Source organism: Macrotis lagotis, chromosome 1, assembly GCF_037893015.1.
Source record: "Macrotis lagotis isolate mMagLag1 chromosome 1, bilby.v1.9.chrom.fasta, whole genome shotgun sequence".
Taxonomy (NCBI): Eukaryota; Metazoa; Chordata; class Mammalia; order Peramelemorphia; family Peramelidae; genus Macrotis; species Macrotis lagotis.
The window spans coordinates 785,809,514-785,832,010 of record NC_133658.1 but is presented as its reverse complement, the minus strand read 5'-3'; the positions used below and the strand labels follow the sequence as shown (position 1 = coordinate 785,832,010).

Below are 22,497 nucleotides of genomic sequence, written 5' to 3'. Positions count from 1 at the left end.
TAAAATATTGAAATGAAAAGAATGTTTTTGGCTATTTAGGAGTGTATATATTTTACTTATTTGAATTGAAAAGGATCTTTTTTTAAGCAAGGAAAATTTGTGAAAAATTTGTTGGCTTTTATTAAATTAAAAACATAACACATTAAGAGAGAATGTGGTGACCTTTATGATCTATAGTAATCTAAGTTACAGTTAGGAGTTTTTCTCTTAATTAAAATAATTTGTATTCCATTTATTTTGCTAATTTTTTTTAACAGAGCTTGAAGAACAAACTAGAAGAGCCCTAGAATTGGACCAGGAACGAAAGCGAGCAAAAGAGGAAGCAGAACGACTGGAGAAGGAACGTCGAGCAGCAGAGGAAGCCAAAGCTGCTCTGGCCAAGCAGGCAGCTGACCAGATGAAAACTCAAGAACAGCTAGTGAGAAAATTGATATTTATTTTACTTTACTGAGCTAAACTGGAAAACAAAGAAAAAATACACAACAGAACACTATACCACATAGCTAGCTACTCATGTTCAGTTATCCCCATGCAAAATGATAAAGGGACATTAGGAGGCACAGTGGAAAAAGAACCAGGCCTGGAGTCAGGAAGATTCATCTTCCTCAGTACAAATCTGATCTCAGACACTTCAATTATCATTTATATAACTTAATCTTTTTGTCTCTTAATCCTTTTTGCTTCAGTTTCTTATTTATAAAATGAGCTGGAGAAGGAGATGACCAATAGGGTTATACATAGTTAGACAGGACTGAACAGCTGCAACAAATGGTGAAAAAAGGTTCAATTTGAAACAAATATAAACAGGAAAAAAAATCTTCGTTGTGATTAAATTATACTTCTGTGAGATTATATGGTGGTCCTTGATTTCCTGCTGGTGCAGTCTAAATGTTTTTGAAACTATTTGTATGAATCCTTGGTTTAATAATTGGTTTTGATAATAAAAAGGATTGAAGGATACTTTTAGTAGTATGTTCTTGATAGAAGAAATAGCACTTTACCATGCAATTGGACTGTTTCTTTCGTGAAATATATACCTCTAAAATTTGTTTCTGTTCTTTTGATGAAACTTATCTTAGTGGAAATATTTTTATATCCCAAGATCTAGCACTCAAAAAATTTGTTCATGAAAAAGAGAAGATGTTTCAGTTTTTGTTTTACACGAGTTTCTTGGAGTAAAATTTGAAATGTATTTTAAATGGAGAAAAATTTGAGTAACAGAATAAAACAGATATTGAGTTGAATAGTTCATTTAAAGTTCACTCTAAAGATTTATATGGTATTTCAAACTGATGATATATATATATCAGAATAATGATAGAACACATTTACCTAGTACTTTTTCCATTTATAAACCTTTTTACTCAGGAAAATAGTCAGCTCTTATTTTTAAATGATAAACTATTCAAATGTTTTCTTAGGAGTCTATCTGGAATATATGTAAGGTTTCACTGATCTTAGAGTTGATAAAGTGATTGGGAATATATTGTTAGGTTAATTGTTTTATTAGTGTTCTTTAATATGAACTTTATTTTAGGCAGCAGAACTTGCTGAATTCACTGCCAAGATAGCCCTTCTTGAAGAAGCCAAGAAGAAAAAAGAAGAGGAAGCTTCAGAATGGCAGCACAAAGTAATAATCACTTCTTACCTGTTCCAGTTTTACATGACAAAGTAATAAAAAATTGCATCTGTATTTAGGAATCCTCTAACTTCTATAGCAAAGTAAATTCATGTTATCAAAAATAATTTTCTTTTATTCATTCATATTGTTTCTAGTGTAGCTGCTTGAATTTCATTTGCAGTTTTTTAAATTAAACTATTTTGGATTTACAAAAGGAATATAGCACTATTAATGTTAGAACTATTTGCCATGCTTCTTGGCATGACCAAATTTTACATAAAATCTATTTTCCATAAAATCTATTTTCCTGTTTTTCATGAACTTCAGAGCTATTTAAACTTGTTTCTCGTGTTCAGGCTTTTGCAGCCCAAGAAGACTTGGAAAAAACCAAAGAAGAACTAAAAACGGTAATGTCTGCTCCTCCCCCTCCTCCCCCACCTCCAGTCATTCCTCCAACAGAGAATGAACATGATGAACATGATGAGAATAATGCTGAAGCTAGTGCTGAACTGTCTAATGATGGTGTTATGAACCATAGAAGTGAGGAAGAGCGTGTTACAGAAACACAGAAAAATGAACGTGTGAAGAAGCAATTACAGGTATTAAATGTATAAATGCCATTTCTTTTCCTAAGACTAACATTTTCAGAAATAAATTTTAAAACTTTGACTAACATTGTGAATAATTACTGGTTACTTGATTCTGTATTGGGCAATATAGTGTAAAGATTTGGCATTGATTTCTATGTTAGTGGATACTAATATAACAGATCAGTGGAACTTTTTAATCCTGTGTTTGCTAGGAAAAATATTTATTGTTTTTTTAAAAAAATTGACATTATCTAGATTTTATTTAAAAATTTATTCAGTCTTTGTTTCAGATAGTAACAGAATAATAGAGAAAATATTGTAGAGATCTAACAATTTCAAAATATTATATGATCTAGAAAGCCTTTGATTAGATTTTTTCTTTAATTTAAAAAAGTTAACAGATATATTAAGTACCTGCTGTAGTAGATTCTGAGAAGATCCAAGATTTACATAAGATGAAATTCTCACAAAAGACCTTCAAAAATAGTGGTAGAGGATTATGTAATTAGTGAAATGATTTATGTTCTCAATACTTAACCCTACAATTTTCTTCCAGGTGAAAAACCAAAGATTTGTTGCTCATATAGTTGTCATATAAGATGTCAAAAAATAATAAGTTTTGTTAATAAAATTTTAAAAGTAAGTATGCATCTTTTTTTCTTTAAATATAGGCATTAAGTTCAGAATTAGCCCAAGCCCGAGATGACACAAAGAAAACACAAAATGATGTACTTCATGCTGAGAATGTTAAAGCAGGCCGTGATAAGTACAAGACTCTGCGGCAGATTCGACAAGGAAATACAAAACAACGTATTGATGAGTTTGAAGCAATGTGAGAGCTGTTATTTTTGCATATATGTTCTTCATAAGCTGAACCACCAACAGAGAAAAGCAGGCCTTTACAGATTTGATGGATTGCATCCCACCTTGCCAAAGTGTTTATACCAGTTTCACTTCGGTGGCTAAAAAGTCAAATTTAGGGGAAGCTATTCAACATTAAGGCAGTATGACATTATGCTTGGTATTTGTTTTTTTTTTTTCTCTTTCTTTTTGACTGAGGAATGAGGAAGCATGTTCCATTACCTGTCACATTTTCATTTTCATTATTTTTCCATTTGAAGATTAACACTAAGAAAATGACTGACAAATGTGTATCTTTGATCTTAGCACTTTGAGAATTTAAAAGGATTTTGGTAATCGGGTTTAATGAATGTTTAGGTAGGACACTCCATTTCCCCCTCCCCTTTTCACATTTCTCTCATATATTTCAGCATCCCATCACTCATCCAGTCATCCACTTACCCACACTTTGCCTTTGATGCCCTTTACAACTCTAGCCATACACATATCCAGAGTTCTGCCTTTAATACAAATCATTGACCTTAAATCTTTTACAAATGAGAGTAGGTTGCAAGGTTCATAGAAGAATGCAAACAAATCATATAAAAGACCATATCTGAATGGTGTGGTGTACAGCTGTTTATTTTTTAATCTTAGTTTATCCACATCATTGGAAGTTTTACTAAGGACTTATTTCTTACACAAATTGTTTTGTATTTTATCTCCTGTCATCCTTTTTGCCTTCTAGTTCACAAAGGTCTAGACAGCAGGCAGTAGCTTAAAAGAACTATAGATGGAACACTACCTGCAAATAATGGACTACTGAAAAGTTTGATTAATAATGTTCTTCAGATATGCCTTAATAAAGAAAAATATATATTTACTTATAATTTATTTGCAATGAGAAAAACTTGGACCTTTCTGACGAGGGAGCACATGAAAACATAATCCCAAAGAAGGGGGCAGTAGCATACTACCTCACCACTATATACATAATAACTGGTCTAATTCATAATAATTCTTTTAGATCGAAAAAGAGAATTCCTCAGAAAAAGTCATCCTTTTTCTTTGGGAGATTTTGTACTGCTCATTGTTTAACTGCCTTTTTGTTGAGTTAAATTGTAAAAGTTTATGATTTGTATTATAATTGTTTTCTCTCACTGGTATACTCTTATTGGAGGGGTGTTTGGGAAGGTGAGAGCGAGCGAGAGAGCGAGCGAGAGAGAGAGAGAGAGAGAGAGAATGAATGAATGAAGGGAAGTGCTGCCCTTGCATTTGATGAAGAAAATTTATAATTCAATTTCTTGACACAATTATTTCATTATCATTTATTCTTAGTATCTGAAACATTATGCTTATTTTCCTAAGTCTGTTAATGAGAAAATAACATTTGAATTGTTAATCATGTTTTACTGTGTTATGATTAGTTTATATTAATTTCAATTATGTCCTTCTAAAGAAATTTTAAAAACTAACATAATCTAAATTGTTTTTCTTCATTGTAAAGTGTCCATATTTGGAGTTGAGGGAAAAAAGCCTTATTTTCCTCTGAGAGTGGTTCAGCTACCTTCCATTTGGTATTACTCAAGCTTACATTTATCTATTAATATTGCCATTTTTATTAAACATTTTTCCATGCACAGTAAGTTCAGCTTATATTTGAAAAGTTCTCTTGTGCTTCGTTTTTTTTTTTTTATTTATGCTGATTTCAGAAAGGATTTGGGCAGACATCATGATAAGGAAAAGTTGTATTTAATATATTTTTGCTTTGTTGGGATTAAAGGTAGCTGGTTAATTTTGAGTAACTGGTATGCAAACATGGTGCACATGCTTCAAAGCTTTGCTTTGTGGAAGAGAGTGTGCCTTCCTGCATTGTGACCTGAAGTACCTCAGTGCGACACTGATCTCAAGTTTGGCGCACTGAAGCATGAGCATTCATTCCAGTTTTCCAAGTTTTGCCATAGCTGGTGAAATATTGTGCCTCCAAAGGAATCTGGATATTCCCCCCCCCTTGAAATAAATGCACCAACATTGATGTATCAGCTTAATATCAGTGTTGAAAAATTACTGATTATAATTGCTATTCATAATCTAGAGTATTTAGATTTGAATTAAAAATAGATGAATCTAATCCATTTATCTGTCTGAATTTTTCTGACAAGGAACAACCATTTGTAATTTTAGTTTCATCATGATCAAAGCAGTGTAGCTGCTCACTTACCATTAGGAGCACATGCTCATGCAGCCATGTTAAGAATATGTTAATCATTTGATAAAGTAAATTTCCATTATGCTTTTTGCCCTTAGGGAGAGTTTAGCATCATGATTTTGTGTTGTTCAATTAAGCTATGATTACATCTACTATTTTGGATAACATTCATTGGTTAACAATAAAGAGATTAAAAGTTCATGCCTTCAAGGTCCACTGTTGTTATTTATTGCTGAAATCATCCTTTTTTTTTTTTTTTTTTTTGGTTTGGAAGTGAGGCCAGTAGCAGCTGATTACTAGCTCTCAGTAGATGAATTAAGTTATCTGATTAAATTGACTCTTTTGACAACTAACATTATTGGCTGTGTGTGTGTGTATACATACATATATGTATATATATATATATATACATATATGTATGTATACACAGAGAGAGAGATCTCTATATACATATATATATATATATATTTTTTTTTTTTTGGAGCCACTACTTTTATTGTACAGTGGAAGATTGTGGAAAATCAGTTTCATTGTCATTGACTCATTTCATTTATTAAAGTACAAAAATATTCTTTATTGTATTGTCTTTAATTGCTTTTTATAGGCATTGTATTTTTAAAGGAGCATTGCATTTGTAGGTCAGGCTTAAAGCCTAAACCCCAATGACTGGTATTTTTCATCTTTCTTAATCTGGGACACATAGTTTCTTCTTAGTAAATAAACTGATTTTTAGCATTCTCTAAGAATACTGCCCAGTTTTTACTCTTAATTTATAGTTTGAATAATTCATTTTAGCATCTGTAGGGTTGTTTGTGTAGATTACTTATATTTGTATAGGAATAGGATTTTCTTTTGTATTCAACTCTTGGAAAGTGTTTTTCTTACCAACTGGAATTAATTTTCAAGGACTTTAGACTCAATAGTAACTTGCTTCTGAGTATTACTAGAAAAATATTTTATTTTCTGCTACAATAGAAATAAAAGTTTTAATCTTTCACCTTCTTCTAAGACCAGTCACCTCTCCCATCTACCCAACTTTGATTACTTTGCTGATTCCAAATTTATTAGTAATAAAAATTAAGGTAAGTTGATATAGAATTTCTTTCATTCCCAAAGCTTTTCATATGCAGGATAAAATTTTTAAAAGACTCAACAGGTAAGCAATTGAAATGATCTCTTGCTTACTTCTATTTGGCATGCATTTTCTGGTCATTAGTAGACCAAAAACAGTGATCTTCAACATGAGCCTAAATGGGCAGAGCATGAGTGATTTTTGAGTTTGTTCTACTTTCTTGACTTCTGCTTGACAAATGAGTGTGATCATCAAATATGCTTAGATACTTTGAAAGACTCATGAGTTCAATGTGTGAGTACTCCTTTACTGAAAAATTAATCACCCAGAACCCAACTTTCTATTGATGATCCTTTCCCCACACTTAACTAGACTGGTTCTTAGACAGCATACACCAGTTTATCATCAGTTCTATTCTTGAAGCCTTTCTAGCTTTGTTAAGACCTAACAGAGGTTCCCCCCCCCCCCCCATTTGGGGAAGCTTTTGACTTTTCAGGGTCACCTCCACCTTTCATTGAGGCATCAGAGTAAGGGTTTAATGGAGGATATCAAGTTTAATGATAATGTCTATATTCAATTCCTGTGTCCAAATTCTTTGTCCTTGTAGCTAAAAAGTTCTTTTCATCTGTTTGGTGGTATCTCTGTGTATTACCCATTCTTTTAAATGCCCTTTCAGCTTGATTAAAGTTACGTATTATTCGTGTTTTCTAGTGTACCTAATCCTATTTAATTTAGCACCATCTATAAACATATAATGTGTGTGTATGTATATAAAACAGTCTTTAATCGATTAAATGTGATTATAATGATCCTAAATAATAGCCAACAGCATTATTTTACCAGTTCTGTGAACCAGAATATTTAGACATTTAATGAAGCTATGCTTATAGAAAAGCATCTCATGTTTTCATAGCTTTAAATTTACCATAATAACATTCTTTTATCATGATATCTTTTATTCTTTCACTATGAAAGACATTTTTCACTTCCTTTTTTTATTCAGACGTGGAAACACTGATATGTGTGTATGGAGGTGAAGAGATGTTTATCATTGCTTTTCTTCCTTTCCTGAAAATCTTTTTTATTATAGTTTAACCTTCTAATTACACGCCTCAAAGCTTAATTTTCTCTGCCTTTAACTCTGTTAACCTGACTTTACAGAGATATAAATGAAGAAATTGCTATATAAATATGGAAAATAACTTTGTTTTATAGAGAAAATTAGTGGTCAAAGACAGATGAAAACTGCTTAGCATTAGTTTCTAAGCTGTTGCAATATCCTGTTGATTTACTCAGTTTTATTTTCTTTTTCCAGTTGGTTGCTCTTGGAATAGAATCAATTTAATGTCTAAGGAAGTTTTCAGGGAAATGGAAAGGTGTGCTTAATACTCTGAGGAGCTTGCAATTTAATTGATTACACAGGAAAAGCATCAATATTTATTCTATACATGGACAAAATCAATAGATATAAAATTAATTAAAGATATATTGTGATCTATATAAACACTAAATATTAGGAAAGATCTGTAGGAAGAAAGACATGAGAATTAATGGAATTATCTATCACCAAAAAAAAAACGAATTTCCCTAAAGTAAAGGAAATAGATTCTGGAAAATAAATAGGGTAAACTATTACAGCTATAGTAAATGGGATGCTCAGTAGCTACAGGGACAGCCATGTGCAGAAAAAGAAAATAAGTCTTTTTAGTTCTAGTGGAGAATATTAACTATAGCGTATTACAAGAATTATTTTGATTTTTAAAAAGCGTTTGGACACATTTTCAAGTTTTAAGAAAAGATTGATATAACCAAATCATTACTTGAAGAAAAGTTTTAGTAGAGTTGGCTAGTAAATCATGGTAAATATTAAGGATGGGATAAACAGGAAGGACTATGGAGCATTTTGGTGTTAGGTGGTTGAACTGTAGAGTCAAACTTTGGCATTTGGGAGAGAATAGAAGTAATTGTACTGATTTGATAATTATAAGAACAGGTCATCCAACTTTAGCTGGACAGCTAAATGGTGCAGTGCATAAGAGTGCAGGGCTAGAGTCAGCAAAATTCATCTTTCCGAAGTTCAAAGCTGGCCTCAGACACTCCATAGCTGGGTGACCCTGGGCAAGTCATTTAACCCTGTTTGTCTCATCCCACTCATCTGTAAAGTGAGCTGAAGAAGGAAATGATCAACCCCTCCAGGATCTTTGCTGCTGTTGTTGTGTTTGTTATTGTTTGTCCTTCGCTTTTGAAGACCATGTTATTTGGAAATGATGGCGTGACAAGTGCATGAATTGGGTTTGAGTGAGGGGGAATTGTGCAGAGTCATCAACCTCACTTTCTCCTCCAGAGCCATCTGGGTCCAGTGGCCATATATGGATCAGGATGACTGGAGATGGCCCTGGATGCAGTTGGGGTTTTTAATAGCTCTCAGTTTGACTAAGGCAATACCCATTCTGTGATTTAAGCAAGATTAAAAAGAAATGAGGCAGAAGGGACCTCTTTAATTTAGTCCAAGAGAAAAAAAAAATCTGGGATAAAAAGACCCTTAGTTTCTGGTCAAAAACAGAAAAAAAATTGCTTTTTAACTTTCACTCTTAGCCAATCAGATTCCAAACAAATGACAGTGGGACTTGACCTGGGAACTATTTTTGGCCATTTTGATTGTCAGTTGATCGAGACTATAAGAACACCCTGAATGAGGTCATGTAAGTCAGAGAAGACAGAAAAACAATTGCAAAGTTAAGCTACTTGATCTTCAATTATGCTTACATATTTATCTCATTAAAAATATCTTTTGAATTGATGTTATTTTACTTCTGTAGCAACCAGTCTTGCAATAAGCATTTATCCTAAAAATCTTATATGTGCTAGGCTTCACTCCCAAGTGTTGGACAGCAGTTAATAGTCATACAGCTATTTACCCCTTAGGACACTTAAATATTTTTAAATTCATAAAAAGACTTTTATCCTGTACTTCCTGTTTGCTTAAAAACTTCCTACTGAGGGATTTCTTTCCTCTCCTCTCCCTTCCCTCCCCAGTCCAAAATTACTTAAAATCTTCCTCTTTGATCTTTTTTTTGAGGATACTTTAAAAACTGAAATGCAGTATGTAGTTTATGAAACTATGAAAATAGTTTCTCTCCACATAAAGGTGGTCATAATGATGTGCTAAAAATAAAATAAAAATCAAGTTGACTAGGAAGCAACTTGATACGATGGGAAAAGAAATGAAATTGGTTTCATAGCAGAGCTTTGCTACTTACTGCATGTATGACTTAAGGTAATTCACTGTCCCATGGGCTCCTTGAGAGCAGAAACTATCCTCTGCATATCCCAATACTTAGTCTAGTGACTAACTCATAGTAAATTACATAAACTCTTCATTATTAGGGCAGTGGAGTCAAAACATAGACTTCATAAATTACTGTATAATCTCAGATATGTTGATAAAAGAGGAAGAAATTACATTGAAGAGAACAAAGATGGGAAAAGAAGAACTAAACCAAATGCATACAGGAGCAGTCTCTGTGAGAGGCAGCAAAATATGAATACTCATTATATCTTAAGGAAAAGAAGATGCCAAAAAAATACTAAAAAAAAATCCATAAGTATTAATGGAAGCATTTAAAACAATTATCTACATAAGCCTTGTATTCTTACAGAATATAATTCTACAGTAGACCACATCTTTTGCCATCAAATAACTGACTACAAGATGTAAAGAGTATGCGGTCTCGTTTGTTTTTAAAAGCACTTTAATAAAGAAAAATTTTACTTTTCTATTGACATGTCTACCACTCAATTCAAAATTTTACAAAATTCTTTGAAAAATGAGTAGGCGTAACCTTGTTTAACAATTTTCTGATAATTGCTCTCATCTGAAATATAAAAAAATATTTACTTAGCTAAATTGTTGCCATTGTCATTGAAGAGAGCACTAGCTTAAGAATTAAAATTAAAGAGGAATTACCCGTAAATTCTTCTTTTGGAGAGCAATGTGCTGATTGCATCACAAGGATAAAATTCATACTTATTTAAAAATTTGTCCTGCCAATAGAGAAGAAAAACATACTGGATGAAGAATGCTTAGACTACAATAATACAGATATATAGATAGTCTAAAACACAATTCCATTTGTTTGGAAGTGTACAGAAATCATACCTGGACAGTGGCTCTAAAATTGAACAGAAGAAAAGATAATTGGATTGCCCCTGGAAAACTACAAAATTCTCCTAGTGACTTCCAAGCTTCTGAGACAAATTCATCTTTTTTAAAAAATTAAGATTTTGTAGATAATTTGTGTCTTCCATCACCTTAGTATCCCACATATTCCTTTCCCCTCCCAGAGAACCATCCCATTTGACAAATAGTATTTTTTTTCTAGTAGAAAAAAAAGTCAGTATAACTGATCTGCGTTGTAACCTCTGGCACCTCTTAACAAAGGGATGGATTGAGAATGACTTCTCAGCTCTTCTTTGAACCCCACTTGAACTTTTTGATTTTGTTAACATTACATTTGATTTTGTTTTTTGGTGTTTTTCCATTTACATTAGTGAAGTGATTTTATTGACTGCTTACTTTTTTACAGCACAGTATTCTATTATATTCATGTGACACAGTTTGTTTAGCTGTTCCTCAATTGATGGACATTACTTTGCTTCTAATTCTTAGCTATCATGAGTAAAGTTATTAAATTCACTAATGTATTCTCTAGTTCAAAGGGTGTGGACATTTTAGCACCCCCCCTTCTTTTTTGCATAATTCCAAATTGCTTTCCAAAATGATAACCCTTTAACAAGTACATTAACAATGTATTAGTCTGTCTTATCTTTCCATAACTCCTTCTATATTGAGTTTCTATTTTTACTAATTTTCAGGTTATGAGGTGAAATTTCCAGGCTATTTTGATTTGCATTTCTCATATTAATATTTAGAGCAATTTTTATTGTCATTGTGATTGTGAATACAACTCTGCTTCTGAGAACTGTTCATATCCTATGACCATTTATGTTTTAGTGACATAATATATTAGAAATACCATAACTATTAGTAGTATATAATTACTCATATTAGTAATGATTAATAGTAATATATATTCCATGTTTATATATCTCGGATACCAAATACTTAAAGAGACATTTGCAGTTTTCCCAGCAGTTTTTAATCAAATGGGAAAGTCTTTCCCTAATTGGTTTATATTTTTCCCTTTGTCAAACACTGGGTTATTAACAGTTGTATTTTTTCTGAATCTCCTTTTCTGGTCTGTTCCATTTCTCCTTTGCTCTTTCGATTTCTGTATGGGTTTTTGTGTGCTTTGAGAGGTAGCTCCCCCAGATATTTTATACATTTTGTAGTTTTTGTAATGATATTTCTCTTTGCTTTTAAAGTGTATTTCTTGCGAGCAACAGATTGTTGTTTTGTTTTCCAATTTGTCATTCTTTTGTACTATAGAATTGTATTCCCTCCGAAATTTGATTTTCCCCTTCTGTTCTAAACACGATGCTATGTTCCTTTCATCACTTTAATAAGGTGGCCCTGTTTCCACTGGCCCTGTTTCCACTGGCTCTCTTCTCCCTATTTCCTTCTTGTTTACCTTTGCCTTTTAGAATTTTGTTTATTGGTTCTCTTGCTTTTTATCTGGTTAGGTATTTCTTCCCCTTTTTTCCTTCTCAGTTAGTCAAGTAGGTTTCCCCTTTTTGTTCTCTCCACTATTTTTTTCAGTCAGCCATGGGGAACAATGGGAAATTTTACACACTTTTTAAATATGCAAATGTACCTAAAGATTTTATTTATTTTGAGCTTTACAAATTTTTCCCCAATCTTAACCTCCCTCCCCCCACTCCCCACAGAAGGCAACCTGCCAGTCTTTACATTGTTTCCATGGTATACATTGATCCAAATTGAATGATGAGAGAGAAATCACATCCCCAAAGAAGAAACACAAAGTATAAGAGACAACAAGATCAGACAATAAGATAATCCTTTTTTTCCTAAATTAAAGTTAATAGTCTTTGGTCTTTGTTCAAACTCCACAGTTCTTTCTCTGGATACAGATGGTATTCTCCATTGCAGACAGACCCAAATTGTCTGTGGTTGTTGCACTGATGGAATGAGCAAGTCCATCAAGGCTGATCATCACCCCCCCCCCCCATGTTGCTGTTGGGGTGCACAAAGTTTTTCTGGTTCTGCTCATTTCACTCAGCATCCGTTTAGGCAAATCACTCCAGGCTTCTCTGAATTCCCATCCCTCCTGGTTTCTAATAGAACAATAGTGTTCTATGACATACATATACCACAGTTTGCTAAGGACATTTACTTGATTTCCAATTCTTTGCCACCATAAACAGGGCTGTTATGAATATTTTTGTACAAGTGATGTTTTTTACCCTTTTTCATCATCTCTTCAAGCTATAGACCCAGTAGTGGTAGTGCTGGATCAAAGGGCATGCACATTTTTGTTGCCCTTTGGGCATAGTTCCATATTGCTCTCCAGAAAGTTTGGGTGAGTTCACAGCTCCAACAGTGTAAGTGTCCCAGATTTCCCATAACCCTTTCAACAATGACCATTATCCTTTCTGGTCCTATTGGCCAGTCTGAGAGATATGAGGTGGTACCTCAGAGATGCTTTAATTTGCATTTCTCTAATAAGTAACAATTTAGAACAATTTTTCATAAGACTATGGATCACTTTATGTCTTCATCTGTAAATTGCCTTTGCATATCCTTTGACCATTTGTCAATTGGTGAGTGGCTTTTTTTTTTTAATTTGACTCAGTTCTCTGTATATTTTAGAAATGAGTCCTTTGTCAGAAACATTAGTTGTAAAAATTGTTTCCCAGTTTACTGCATTTCTCTTGATCTTAGTTATATATAATATATATATATATATATATATATATATATATATATATATATATATATGGTTTACATATGGTTACATATGTATAGTTTGGTCTGTGCAAAAGCTTTTTATAATTTAATGTAATCAAAATCATCTAGTTTGTTTTTAGTGATGTTCTCCATCTCTTCCTTAGTCATAAACTGCTTCCCTTTTCATAGAGACGACAGGTAAACTAGTCCTTGATCTTGCTTATAGTATTGTTTTTTTATGTCTAAATCCTGTATCCATTTGGATCTTATCTTGGTATAGGGTGTGAGGTGCTGGTCTAATTCCATACTAACTTCCAATTTTCCCAGCAGTTGTTTATTGAAGAGAGTTTTTATCCCAATAGCTGGACTCTTTGGGTTTATCAAACAGCAGATGACTATAATTGTTTCCTGTTATTATACCTAGTCTATTCCACTGGTCTACCACTATTTCTTAGCCAGTGCCAAAAATTTTGATGACTGATGCTTTATAATAATTTTAAATCAGGTAGGGCTAATCCGCCACCTTTTTGCACTTTTTTTTGTTGAATCCCTGGAAATTTTTGACTTTTTATTTCTCCATATGATTTTAGTTACAACTTTTTCTAATTCATTAAAGTAATATTTTGGAATTTTGATTGGTAGGGCACTAAAAAGGTTGTTTAGTTTTGGTAGAATTGTCATTTTTATTACATTAACTACCTATCCATGAGCAGTTGATATTTGCCCAGTTATTTAAATCTGATTTAATTTGTGTGAGAAGTGTTTTATAATTGTTTTCAAACAGTTTCTGAGTCTGTCTTGGCAAATAGACTCCCAAGTATTTTATATTGTCTGAGGTTACTTTGAATGGGATTTCTCTCTAGCTCTTCCTGCTGTATCTTGCTAGACATATATAGAAAAGTTGAGGATTTATAAGGGTTTATTTTATAACCTGCAACTTTGCTAAAATTTTGCTAATTGTTACCAGTAGTTTTTTTGGATTATTTCTTGGGATTCTCTAGGTACACCATCATGTCATCTGCAAAGAGTGAGAGTTTTTGTCTCTTCCTTTCCAATTCTAATTACTTCAATTTCTTTTTCTTCTCTAATTGCTGAAACTAACATTTCCAATATAATATTGAGTAGTAGTGGTGATAATGGGCATCCTTGTTTCACCCCGATCTTATTGGGAATGCCTCTAGCCTCTCCCCATTGAATATAATGCTTGTTGGTGGTTTCAGATAGATACTGCTTATTATTCTAAGGAACTGTCCATTTATTCCTACACTCTCTAGTGTTTTTAGTAGGATTGGGTGCTGCATTTTCTCAAAAGCTTTTTTCAGCATCTATTGATATAATCATATAATTTCTGATAGGTTTGTTGTTGATATAATTGAGTCTACTAACAGTTTTCCTAATATTGAACCAACTCTGCATTCCTGGGATAAATCCTACTTGATCATAATGTATTATTCCAGTGATAACTTGTAATCGTTTTGCTAAGATTTTATTTAAGATTTTCGCATCTATATTCATTAGGGAGATAGGTCTACAATTTTCTTTCTCTGTTTTAACTCTTCCTGGTTTAGGTATCAGCACCATATTGTTTCATAGAAGGAATTAGGCAGAGTTCCATCTTCCCCTATTTTTCCAAAGAGTTTATATAGTATTAGAACCAATTGTTCCTTAAATGTTTGGTAGAATTCACTTGTGAATCCATTAGGCCCTGGAGATTTTTTTCTTACAGAGTTCAGTGATGGCTTGTTGAATTTCTTTTTCTGAGAAAGAGTTGTTTAGGTATTTAATCTCCTCTTCATTTAACCTGGGCAACTTATATTTTTGTGAATATTCATCAATTTCCTTTAGATTGTCAAATTTATTGGCATAGAGTTGGGCAAAATAATTCTGAATTATTGCTTTAATTTCCTCCTCATTGGTGGTGAGTTCACTTTTTTCATTTATGATACTAGCAATTTGGTTTTCTTTTTTTTTAATCAAATTGACCAGAGGTTTATCAATTTTATTGTTTTTTTCATAAACCCAACTCTTGGTTTTATTTATTCAATTTTTTTTGCTTTCGATTTTATTAATTTTCCTTTAATTTTTAGAATTTCTAATTTGGTATTTAATTGGAGGTTTTTAATTTGCTCTTTCACTAATTTTTTTAGTTGCATATTTAGTTCATTGATTTCCTCTTTCTCTAATTCATGTAAGTATTTAAAGATATAATATATCCCCTGACAGCCACTTTGAGTGAATCCCATAGGTTTTGATATGTTGTTTCATCATTGTCATTATCTAGGATAAAATAATTCTTTCTATAATTTGTTGTTTGATCCACTCATTCTTTAAAATGAGGTTATTCAGTTTCCAGTTAGTTCTGGATCTATATCTCCCTGGCCCAGTATTGCATTATGATTTTTATTGCATTGTGATCTGAGAGATGTATTCACTATTTCTGCCTTTCTGCAGTTGATCATTAGGTTTTTATGCCCCAGTACATGGTCAATTTTTGTATATCCACTAGTTCTCTTTAAGTATTTCTTAAAATTGAATTTTTTGTTCTCCTTTCCAAAATAGATTTCTTAAAATCTCTTCTTTATCCATGTTATCTTTCTCCTTACTGGATCCTCTTTCTCTGATTCTTGACCCCTGCAATCCTTTTTTTTTCCCCCTGTATTCTTTATATAATCAAAGCTTCCAAGATAGGGATGTATTGCAAGGTACTTTCTGCCACTCAAGAATTGCTTTCTTTCCATTGTGCCTCACTCTCAGGAAAGTGTCAGTTTTTAGGATAGACACTGAGCCATAGTAAGGTCCTTTCCCCAACTCACTTGAGCATTTATTTTCTACACTTGTCTAGAAATATCCCTGTATCCAAACTCTGTCATTCCTCCAGGAATTTACCAAAAGAAGAAGACTTATGTACCAAATCCCCCAGACCTTATCTAGTGTACAGTTTTCATCTCTCTTCACCCATAGGAGTATTCATTAGTGAATGCTTCTGACCTCAAAATTTAGGTCCTGCGGGCGGCTAGGTAGCACAGTGGATAGAGCACCAGCCCTGGAGTCAGGAGTACCTGCGTTCAAATCTAGCCTCAAATATTTAATAATGTTAATAATGTTAGCTGTCTGGCCTTATCTTTTTTAAAAGAACTTATTTAAGGCAATGGAGTAGTTTAGTGACTTGCCCAAGGTCACATAGCTAGGTAATTATTAATCATTTGTATCTGTGGTCAAATTTTAACTCAGGTCTTCCTGACTCCAGGGATGGTGCTTTATCTACTGTACCACCTAGCTGCCCCTATATCTTTCTTTACCTTCTTCCCTTTGGTGTATCCTCTTCTGTTGTAATGTAGTCCCACAAAAGAAACATTCACCTATAGGTTGGATGTCACCAGGTATTTGGTGTGTATTCTAAGTTTTTGAAGAGGAACAAAATGATATCCCTATGTTGGGGTCAAGACACAGTGTCAGACAAACTCAGAAGACTACCACAGGTGGGCACAAATAGGCCAAATGAACATTTGGATTGGAGATGCCTCTAAATTTGCTCATATCATGTTTAGGTCACCAAGTAATGTAAATAATGTCCTATTTTCTCATCACTGTTACCTCTATCAGATTTTACCCTTGAGAAAGAAGCCTCTCAGTGGTCTTTCTTTTGTTAATTCTTTTGCTGTTGGTGCCCTTGGCTACTGTGTTTAGTCGTTCCTCTTGCATTCATATTTATTTGAGGTATTAGAGAAGCAAATGATCTCTTCAATTCTGATGTTTTTCCCCTAAAAATATTTCTAATTCTATTATTGAACATTCACCTTTTGTATAGTTAAGCTATATAGTTAAGCTAACTTTATGATGCAGGATACATCAACCTGGGCTGCTTTTTGAGTTTCATTGATTTTTAGAACACATGCTATTTCCTTTTTTCTTTTAGTTATGAAAAATAATATTGTGTTATTCAAATATCCTTTGCCTTTGTATTTGAAGGTCTTCTATTGGAATTTTGTTACCTGCATTCCCAAGTTCTAGCCTATTCTTTTCAATTATTTCCTTCACTTTGGTGTTAATTTTTTTGTCCTGTCATTATACATTAGTTTATCTTCAAGATCAGTGTGTTTGCTTGTCCAGTAAGCATATATTCTTTTTTAATTTATTATTATTATTTCTCTTCTGTGTATTTGCATTCCCTACCTGTTCTCTATTTTGTTTCTTTGGTGAATCTTCTTCTGCAGATTCAAGTTTTTCTATTCTGGTTATTAACTGTTTGTATTCTAAGGACATAAATTCTGCTCTCATAATATTCATTCCTCTATTAAACCACTCAGGAACAGATTGCTTTAGTTCCATGTTCGCATTCCATAGGGTTCTCTATCTCATCCCCTATTTTTGCAATATTCATAAATATCTGAACTCATTTATTAGATCTGTAGAGCACATTTTTCTCTTATTGGGTTTTTTTTGTATTTTTTATTTCTTTTTGTAAGGCAGTGGGGTTAACTGGTTTGCCCAAAATCACACAGCTAGGTAATTAGTGTCTGAGCCTTGGATTTGAACTCAGGTCCTCCTGACTCCAAGGCCAGTGTTCTATCTACTGTGCCACTTTGCTGCCCCAATTACTGGTTTTTCTATTGATTTTTACCTGTCTGTAGTTTAAAATGTTTGGGATTTTTTCTGTCTAAAATCTTTGGTTACTTTCAGCCTTTCCACTGCTCCCAGCTTATTTTCCTTATCATCCACTTCTTAACTTTCTTCCTTCTGATGGTGGTTTTCTTAGAGGTTGGATTTCAAAGTGTTGCAGCTTCTTCTCATATTGGGAAATTCATAGTTCACCAGCCCTAGGGCTCTGTCTGAACTGATTAGGGATGGTTAGAACTGGCCCTAACTAGGGACTGTATGGTTTTCCTCTGGTTAGGTGTAGAGCTGTACTCTTTCCAAGCCCCCCCCCCCCCATCAAACCCCTTTTCTCTCCCCTACCCCCCTCCAAATATGTTCTGTCCTGATGATTCTGATGATTCAGCCCACTCTCTCTATTCTCAGTTTTATGGCGAGGCACTGATGTTTTGTAGCACTGCTTCTTACTGAGTCTCTCAGCTAACTTTTGCACCTCCAGGACTGTGGTCAAGTCCAGTGTCTGTTGGGGCTGGGCCTGAAGCCAGGGACTCCACAGCATTGCAAAGAGGATGGGATATTAGGGTGTAGGCGTAATTTTTTTGATGTAAACTTATGCCATGTCCTTGAATTTACTAATTGTTGCCTCACTGCTGGTAGTATTGGGAGGTTGGGGAGGGGTGCTAAGTGAGTTTAATGTCAGTGAGCATCAGTTTCTGAGCTTTTTAAATTGGATTTTGGGTTTCTTCAACCAAGGAAACAGTTGAAGTTTATTTATCTTTGGTGCCTAATTTCTGTTTTGAAGAAGTTTAAGAGGTCATCAGAGAAAATGGCTTATCTGCTAGTTTGTTTCTTACATGACCTTTTAAAGGCTCAACTTTTTAATCCTAAAATTCTTCAGGTGATATATTGAGTGATAGAATGCTGAAGTTTCGGAGAACTAAAATTTATCACCTGAAGAACCAAGAAGAGGTTCATTATGGATATAAACAGGCTGAAGTATGTTAGAAAGAATTATGAAGGAGGGACAGCTAGGTGGTACAGTACATAGAGTGCTGACCCTGGAATTTGGAGGATCTGAGTTCAAATCCAGCCTCAGACACTTAACACTGCTTAGCTGTGTACCTTGGGCAAGTCACTTAACCTCATTGCCTTGCAAAAATTTAAAAAAATCAATTAAAAAAACAAGAATTTTATGAAGGAGAGGTTGAATACAGGATGTCATTAAAATACTTATGCATAACAAAGAACATGGATTTCCTAGGTGCTAAGAACAAAGAATATGCACTGGTATCCATACAATAGCAAGACAAAAGAAGTTTCTAGGTTCATTAAGTAGACTTCTTGTCATGAAGCTATGCAAGGGACAAGAGTTATCTGTCACTGGAGGAAATACACTGTTAAGATTATAAATACATAAGTGTAATTAGAGAAGGGACTTAAGACTTAAAAAAAAACTTTAAGGAAGGCAGCTTGGTATAGTGGTTAGGGAACTGAACTCGGAGGAAAGAAGACCTGGTTTCAGGTTCCACCTCTGATTTACAGGTTATATGATCCTGGGCAAATCATTTAATTTCTCATTAGTCTTGGCTTATCTTAAGTTGTAGAGAAGTTGCCTACCTGCATAAGTAGACAGTTTTCTCATTACCATTTCCTATTCCAGGGAAGATTGGGGAAGGGATTATATCTCCTTTAAGATCAATTAGGGTATAGAACAAACTTTCTTATGTTTTTTTTCCTTCTTGGCTCTTCTTGCCTCTTCCTTTCTGCCTTTCAAGTAGACATCAAGACTAACTTTGAGCCATTCCCAGTTTTTCCCATTGGTCTTGTGAAGTTGATAGCCTACAACTTTTTTTAAAGGGTGAGGTATGCTCCTTTTTATTGACTTTTTACTTAGCCTGGTTAAGTAAAATATCTAACATATTAGCAGTCAAGCAGTCACAGTTAAATTAAGATTATAGGCAAGTCGAGAGAGGCAGTATGTTACAATGTGTGCCTCACACTAGTGAGATCCAAGTCCTGGTCCTGCCTCTGATACATGCAGACAAGCACTTCATTCTCTAATATTCCAGGTGATTGCTGATCTGCACTGGTAGAGGTATTTCTTCCCTGGCAATTCTCAACACCAGTGAGTTCTGAGCCAAGAAAAGTCCCAAAGAATTTAGGGATCGATTTAAGTGGTTGATTCTTTATACTTTCCAAATTTGAAACAAATAATATAGGTTTGATGAAATTAAAGATTAAATATTGACTTTTTTATGAATTGTCATATTTTGCCTTTTAAAAATACTTTCCCTATTCAATAACAGGTCAGATAATTAGAAATTTACTTATTTTCTTGTTTTAAAATTGATGTTTAGTTCTAACCAATATGAGTTTTCCTGTTTTTCTAGAAGATCTGATATTTTACAGTCTTTGAAGAAACCTAAACTTTTGAAGGCAAGTGGTGATGAACAGAAAAAATATTTGCATTGCTAAGAGCTTGAATAAAAACCACTGCCATTCTTTTGATGAAATGTTATCATAGGAACTTTAATTCATTCTTAGAGTAACCTAAGTGGACATTATTGTCTTCATTTTGTAAATGAAGAAAGTATACATCTAAATGAACTGGGATTAAAGCTCAAAGCTCAGTTCTTATTTATAGGTAAATGTGTATTGAGCAATACTGCATTCCAGTATGACTTTAAGTTTTAAAGGTATTCTGTTGAATCTAGGTACTTTATTGGAAGAACTTGTATGTAACAGAATTCTTTATGTAGGGAAGTCTCCAGTGATGAAGTAATTTTCTAACCTCAAAAAGAGGCTAATTTGATATTGAAGTTATTAGAATTAGTTAGTGCCCAAGAAAAACTAGGAATAAACCTGTCAGTGTAGGGTACATCCACTAGTGCTCTACTTCTATGCCTCAAATGTAATGTGGAAGTGATTCTGCCCTGGAAGATCCTACCAGCCTGGCAAAGCTTACAGTATAGACCTGATGATGAAGTGGACTAAAGAGGAAGTATTGCACAGAAAGAACGCTAAATTGGTCAAAGGATCTGAATTTGAACCCGGTTCTGCTACTTATTACACCTAAGTAACCTTTCGGAAGACATTAGACCTTCCTTGGCCTAAATCTATGATTCCATGACTGCTGTTTGAGGACCAGCATAGCCAAATAAATAGATAATATTGTTTATATTGTGCTTTTAGCTTTGCACTTTATAAGTATGGTCTTATCCTGAATTTATTCCCAGAAATTTTATCATTAAATGAGTTTTTGAATGTAGCATCTATTTCATATAGTATGGAGGTGGCTGCTTTTATTTTTGGATGGGAATGCTCACATAGAGGAAATTAGAGTCTTTTAAAGTACAATTTATCTTTTTTCAAAATTTTCCTTTCTCCTATTGGTTTTTTAGTAGATGACAGTAATTATCATGTCATTGTCCTAGTACCAGAGGAACCAAGAAAATATATTTTTTTTATTTCCAAACTTGTTAATTTAAGAAACTAAGAACATTATTATGCTTTTATCCCATTCATTGGCATGCTTGCTGTGTTCTTTGGAACATGGCAATCTTTGGGAGGGGACATTGAAGTGGGTTTTTTCCCCCCAGTGTATTTAGCTTTAGTTTCTTACAGTGGTACTAAAACTCTGCTTTACAACCATTCAAAAATCCTGTTTTCTACATAACTATAATATGTCATGGTATTTCCTTGGAAGATTGAGATGCTACAAGGCATAGTAGGTAGAGATCTGGCTTTAGAACCTAGATGACCCAGCTTCAAATTTTACCACTGACACCTACCAGTAGTGTGACCTTGGGCAATTCTGTAAGATTATGTAAGAGAAGATGCTGACCTGTGTTGGAAGGAGGAATTTGTTTATCTGAGAATTTTAGATGTCAATGAAATCCTATCTCTATCACCTTTGAAAGCTATACCATCATAAATAGACTTAAGGGTCCCTTTAAAAGTTGTCCTACTTTATAATTTGTGACAGTTATACTTCTACCTGTTGATAAAGTCTTTTATTCCAGTTTTAGGCTTTTCTAGTTTTTCCAGATTTTTGTTTTATTTGTAAACTTCAGAAGAAACAAATTCATAAGCAATAAACCAATCAAGACAAATTTAATATTAACTACTTTGGAATAATTTTTTTGTATTTTTAAAATTAATTTAGGCTAGTGAATTTATTTAAAGTCAGTTAACAATAAGCCATTTCCCATATCTGACTAAACTACTTTGTTGCTACAGAAAAATATTAATATGTTCCATCACTGCAGGTGGTACAACATCTATGTCAGACCTGTTAATTTCCTATGATTGTAGGACTGCCTACTGAATAGCTCCATATCCACATATCTTATTGGAGGGAAAGAAAGCCAAGATAGCAAAATTATTTATTTTATTTATTTATTTATTTATTTATTTATTTATTTTAGTTTTTGCAAGGCAAGGGGGTTAAGTGGCTTGCCCAAGGCCACACAGCTAGGTAATTATTAAGTGTCTGAGACCATATTTGAAACCAGGTACTCCTGACTCCAGGGCCAGTGCTTTATCCACTACGCCACCTAGCCGCCCCCGAGTATATATTTTATAAACATTTTAATATATTTAGGAAACACATATCTTTGGATTCACTTGGAATCAGGAGCCTTGAATTAAAATACTAGTTAATATCATTTATGATCATGGACAAGTCTCTTAATTTCTCTTGAT

The 22,497-nt window shown here is 33.5% G+C and overlaps 1 protein-coding gene across 2 annotated transcripts in view; it reads left to right on the top strand.

Moving 5' to 3' along the window:
- Positions 1-4,293, top strand: part of RDX (radixin) — a 100,605-nt gene extending 96,312 nt beyond the window's left edge. For both annotated transcript variants that reach the window (XM_074216636.1, XM_074216637.1), the window contains exons 11-14: positions 258-418; positions 1,538-1,630; positions 1,978-2,220; positions 2,883-4,293. In XM_074216636.1, the coding sequence (XP_074072737.1) occupies positions 258-418; positions 1,538-1,630; positions 1,978-2,220; positions 2,883-3,047 (662 nt within the window). In that variant the 3' untranslated portion in view covers positions 3,048-4,293. The remainder of the gene's footprint in view (positions 1-257; positions 419-1,537; positions 1,631-1,977; positions 2,221-2,882) is intronic.
- Positions 4,294-22,497: the final 18,204 nt, after the last annotated feature.